General features: G+C 39.3%; 1 protein-coding gene across 11 annotated transcripts in view; it reads right to left on the bottom strand.

The window, feature by feature from the left end:
• ACACA (acetyl-CoA carboxylase alpha) overlaps nucleotides 1-6,147 on the bottom strand; it is a 294,702-nt gene that overhangs the window by 175,779 nt on the left and 112,776 nt on the right. For all 11 annotated transcript variants that reach the window (XM_073879472.1, XM_073879476.1, XM_073879473.1 and 8 more), the window contains one exon: nucleotides 5,942-6,105. In XM_073879472.1, coding sequence (XP_073735573.1) covers nucleotides 5,942-6,105 — 164 coding nt within the window. The remainder of the gene's footprint in view (nucleotides 1-5,941; nucleotides 6,106-6,147) is intronic.

Here is a 6,147-nt window from a genome sequence, read left to right as displayed (position 1 = left end):
TGGAGCACTGGGTGTTATGAACAAACAATGAATCATGGAACACTGCATCAAAAACTAATGATGTAATATATGGTGATTAACATAACAATAAAAAAAATTAAAAAAAAATGGGGGCACTAATTGCTAGGATCAATGAGGCAGAACAATCAGCAATATAGAAGACCAAATGATGGAAAATAAAGAGGCTGAGAAAAAGAGAGATAAACAACTACAGGATCACGAGGGCAGAATTCGAGAGATAAGCGATACCATAAGACGAAACAACATTAGAATAATTGGGATCCTAGAAGAAGAAGAAAGAGAGAGAGGGGCAGAAGGTATATTGGAGCAAATAATAGCAGAGAACTTCCCTAATATGGGGAAGGAAACAGGCATCAAAATCCAGGAGGAACAGAGAACCCCTCTCAAAATCAATAAAAATAGGTCAACACCCCGACATCTAATAGTAAAACTTACGAGTCTCAGAGACAAAGAGAAAATCCTGAAAGCAGCTTGGGAGAAGAGATATGTAACCTACAATGGTAGAAACATTAGATTGGCAACAGACCTATCCACAGAGACCTGGCAGGCCAGAAAGGACTGGCAAGATATCTTCAGAGCACTAAACGAGAAAAATATGCAGCCAAGAATACTATATCCAGCTAGGCTATCATTGAAAATAGAAGGAGAGATAAAAAGCTTCCAGAACAAACAAAAACTAAAGGAATTTGCAAACACGAAACCAGCCCTCCAAGAAATATTGAGAGGGGTCCTCTAAGCAAAGAGAGAACCTAAAAGCAACAAAGAGCAGAAACGAACACAGACAACATACAGTAACAGTCACCTTACAGGTAATACAATGGCACTAAATTCATACCTTTCAATAGTTACCCTGAATGTAAATGGGCTAAATGCCCCAATCAAAAGACACAGGCTAACAGATTGGATTAAGAAACAAGACCCATCGATATGCTGTCTGCAAGAGACTCATTTTAGACCCAAAGACACCCCCAGATTGAAAGTGAGGGGGTGGAAAACCATTTACCATGCTAATGGACACCAAAAGAAAGCTGGGGTGGCAATCCTTATATCAGACAAACTAGATTTTAAAACAAAGACTGTAATAAGAGATGAGGAAGGACACTATATCCTACTTAAAGGGTCTATCCAACAAGAAGATCTAACAATTGTAAATATCTATGCCCCGAACATGGGAGCAGCCAATTATATAAGGCAATTAATAACAAAAGCAAAGAAACACACTGACAACAATACAATAATAGTGGGGGACTTTAACACTCCCCTGACTGAAATGGACAGATCATCTAAGAAAAAGATCAACAAGGAAATAAAGACTTTAAATGACACACTGGACCAAATGGACTTCACAGACATATTCAGAACATTCCATCCCAAAGCAACGGAATACACATTCTTCTCTAGTGCCCATGGAACATTCTCCAGAATTGATCACATCCTAGGTTACAAATCAGGTCTCAATCGGTACCAAAAGATTGGGATCATTCCCTGCATATTTTCAGACCACAATGCTTTGAAACTAGAACTCAACCACAAGAGGAAAGTCGGAAAGAACTCAAATACATGGAGGCTAAAGAGCATCCTACTAAAGAATGAATGGGTCAACCAAGAAATTAAAGAAGAATTAAAAAAATTCATGGAAACCAATGAAAATGAAAACACAACTGTTCAAAATCTTTGGGATACACCAAAGGCAGTCCTGAGAGGAAAGTATATAGCAATACAAGCCTATCTCAAGAAACAAGAAAGGTCTCAAATACACAACCTAACCCTACACCTAAAGGAGCTGGAGAAAGAACAGCAAATAAAGCCTAAACCCAGCAGGAGAAGAGAAATCATAAAGATCAGAGCAGAAATCAATGAACTAGAAACCAAAAGAACAGTAGAACAGATCAACGAAACTAGGAGCTGGTTCTTTGAAAGAATTAACAAGATTGATAAACCCCTGGCCAGACTGATCAAAAAGAAAAGAGAAATGACCCAAATCAACAAAATCATGAATGAAAGAGGAGAGATCACAACCAACACCAAAGAAATACAAACAATTATAAGAACATATTATGAGCAACTCTATGCCAGCAAATTAGAGAACCTGGAAGAAATGGGTGCATTCCTAGAGATGTATCAACTACCAAAACTGAACCAGGAAGAAATAGAAAACCTGAACAGACCTATAACCACTAAGGAAATTGAAACAGTCATCAAAAATCTCCCAAGAAACAAAAGCCCAGGGCCAGATGGCTTCCCAGGGGAATTCTATCAGACATTTCAAGAAGAATTAATACCTATTCTCCTGAAACTGTTCCAAAAAATAGAAATGGAAGGGAATCTTCCAAACTCATTTTATGAGGCCAGCATTACCTTGATCCCAAAACCAGACAAAGACCCCATCAAAAAAGAGAACTACAGACCAATATCCTTGATGAGCATGGATGCAAAAATTCTCACCAAAATACTAGCCAATAGGATCCAACAGTACATTAAAAGGATTATTCACCATGACCAAGTGGGATTTATTCCTGGGCTGCAAGGCTGGTTCAACATCCGCAAATCAATCAACGTGATACAATACATTAACAAAAGAAAGAGCAAGAATCATATGATCCTCTCAATAGATGCAGAAAAAGCATTTGACAAAGTACAACATCCTTTCCTGATCAAAACTCTTCAGAGTATAGGGATAGAGGGTACATACCTCAATATCATAAAAACCATCTATGAAAAACCTACAGCCAATATCATTCTCAATGGGGAAAGGCTGAGAGCTTTTCCCCTAAGGTCAGGAACGCGGCAGGGATGTCCACTCTCACCACTGCTATTCAACATAGTATTAGAAGTCCTAGCCACAGCAATCAGACAACAAAAAGAAATCAAAGGCATCGAAATCGGCAAAGAGGAAGTCAAACTCTCACTCTTTGCAGATGATATGATACTGTATGTGGAAAACCCAAAAGACTCCACCCCAAAACTGCTAGAACTCATACAGGAATTCAGTAAAGTAGCAGGATATAAAATCAATGCACAGAAATCAGTGGCATTCCTATACACCAACAACAAGACAGAAGAGAGACAAATCAAGGAGTCGATCCCATTTACAATTGCACCCAAAACCATTAGACACCTAGGAATAAATCTAACCAAAGAGACAAAGGATCTGTACTCAGAAAACTATAAAATACTCATGAAAGAAATTGAAGAAGACACAAAGAAATGGAAAAACGTTCCATGCTCATGGATTGGGAGAATCAACATTGTGAAGATGTCAATGCTACCTAGAGCAATCTACACATTCAATGCAATCCCCATCAAAATACCATCCACTTTTTTCAAGGAAATGGAACAAATAATCCTAAAATTTGTATGGAACCAGAAGAGACACAGAATAGCCAGAGGAATACTGAAAAAGAAAAGCAAAGCTGGCGCATCACAATTCCGGACTTCCAGCTCTATTACAAAGCTGTCATCATCAAGACAGTATGGTACTGGCACAAAAACAGACATATAGATCAATGGAACAGAATCGAGAGCCCAGAAATGGACCCTCAACTCTATGGTCAACTAATCTTTGACAAAGCAGGAAAGAATGTCCAATGGCAAAAAGACAGTCTCTTCAACAAATGGTGTTGGGAAAATTGGACAGCCACATGCAGAAGAATGAAACTGGACCATTTCCTTACACCACACACAAAAATAGACTCCAAATGGTTGAAAGACCTAAACGTGAGACAGGAGTCCATCAAAATCCTAAAGGAGAACACAGGTAGCAACCTTTTCGACCTTAGCCGCAGCAACTTCTTCCTAGAAACATCGCCAAAGGCAAGGGAAGCCAGGGCAAAAATGAACTATTGGGATTTCATCAAGATAAAAAGCTTTTGCACACCAAAAGAAACAGTTCACAAAAACCAAAAGACAACCGAAAGAATGGGAGAAAATATTTGCAAATGACATATCAGATAAAGGGCTAGTGTCCAAAATCTATAAAGAACTTATCAAACTCAACACCCAAAGAACAAATAATCCAATCAAGAAATGGGCAGAAGACATGAACAGACATTTTTCCAAACAAGACATCCAAATGGCCAACAGGCACATGAAAAAGTGCTCAACATCGCTCGGCATCAGGGAAATCCAAATCAAAACCTCAATGAGATACCACCTCACACCCGTCAGAATGGCGAAAATTAACAAGTCAGGAACGACAGATGTTGGCGGGGATGTGGAGAAAGGGGAACCCTCCTACACTGTTGGTGGGAATGCAAGCTGGTGCAACCACTCTGGAAAACAGTATGGAGGTTCCTCAAACAGTTGAAATTAGAGCTACCGTTCGATCCAGCAATTGCACTACTGGGTATTTACCACAAAGATACAAATGTAGGGACCCGAAGGGGTACGTGTACCCCAATGTTTATAGCAGCAATGTCCACAATAGCCAAACTGTGGAAAGAGCCAAGATGCCCATCGACAGATGAATGGCTAAAGAAGAAGTGGTATATATACACAATGGAATATTATGCAGCCATCAAAAGGAATGAGATCTTGCCATTTGCAACGACGTGGATGGAACTGGAGGGGGTTATGCTGAGTGAAATAAGTCAATCAGAGAAAGACATGTATCACATGACCTCACTGATATGAGGAATTCTTAATCTCAGGAAACAAACTGAGTGTTACTGGAGTGGTTGGGGGTGGGAGGGATGGGGTGGATGGGTGATAGACATTGGGGAGGGTATGTGCTACGATGAGCGCTGTGAATTGTGCAAGACTGTTGAATCACAGATCTGTACTTCTGAAACAAATAACGCAACATATTTTAAGAAAAAAGAAAAAGAAGAAGATAACAGGAGAGGAAGAAAAGGGGAGTATGTCAGAGGGGGAGACGAACCATGAGAGATGATGGACTCTGAAAAACAAACTGAGGGTTCTAGAGGGGAGGGGGTAGGGGGATGGGTTAGCCTGGTGATGGGTATTGAGGAGGGCACGTTCTGCATGGAGCACTGGGTGTTATGAACAAACAATGAATCATGGAACACTGCACCAAAAACTAATGATGTGATATATGGTGATTAACATAACAACAAAAAAATTAAAAAAATAATTAAAAAAAAAAGAATGACATGTATCATATGACCTCACTGATATAAGGAATTCTTAATCTCAGGAAATAAACTGAGGGTTGCTGGAGTGGTCGGGGGTGGGAGGGATGGGGTGGCTGGGTGATAGACATTGGGGAGGGTATGTGCTATGGTGAGCACTGTGAATTGTGCAAGACTGCTGAATCACAGATCTGTACCTCTGAAACAAAGGATGCAATATATGTTAAGAAAAAAGAAAAAAGAAGATAGCAGGAGGGGAAGAATGAAGGGGGGTAAACCGGAGGGGGAGACGAACCATGAGAGACAATGGACTCTGAGAAACAAACTGAGGGTTCTAGAGGGGAGGGGTGTGGGGGAATGGGTTAGCCTGGTGATGGGTATTAAAGAGGGCATATTCTGCATAGAGCACTGGGTGTTATGCAGAAAAAATGAATCATGGAACACTGTATCAAAAACTAATGATGTAATGTATGGTGATTAACATAAGAATAAAAAATTTAAGGAAAAAAAAAGAATCTACCTGCCCCCACAAAACAATACTGTTTCTATGGAAAAATATTATTTCTTTAAAGCAATCAATTTTATAAATTTATCAAAAATATGTGAAAGTAAAAATACTTGAAAAGACTCAGAACAGAAAACCATCTGCCAAACACTGCATAATTTAACACAACATGAATGCAAGTAATTAAAGATATATTTCTTCCAAAACATTGTGTGTATCAGTACCTTTGTAGCAGATAAATGATTCCCATTCCCAAGCTTACCCTTTCACTGAAGATTAGCACAAATTTATTTTTTTAAATGCAATCAAATGTTATTATACTCACGAAATTGCTTCCTCTCTGTTTTCTCCCCAGGAGAAGCAGTGACCAAACTGAGAATCAGCAAATTCATGAAGGCCCCCTGCAGCAGCAACACTGAAATAACCCCAAACGTTCTTATTGCTACGGAAATTCAGTTCCTGAACTGTTCCTGAGCTGGGCTTAAAACCCTGTTAGAGAATGAAGAATATGAGAAACCATATTATATTTCT

The sequence above is a fragment of the Callorhinus ursinus genome, unplaced genomic scaffold, assembly GCF_003265705.2.
Source record: "Callorhinus ursinus isolate GAN/ISIS: 27379988/994484 unplaced genomic scaffold, GSC_fseal_2.0 scaffold34, whole genome shotgun sequence".
NCBI lineage: Eukaryota > Metazoa > Chordata > Mammalia > Carnivora > Otariidae > Callorhinus > Callorhinus ursinus.
Note: the sequence above shows the minus strand (reverse complement) of the source record. Positions and strands in the feature narration are given on the sequence as shown.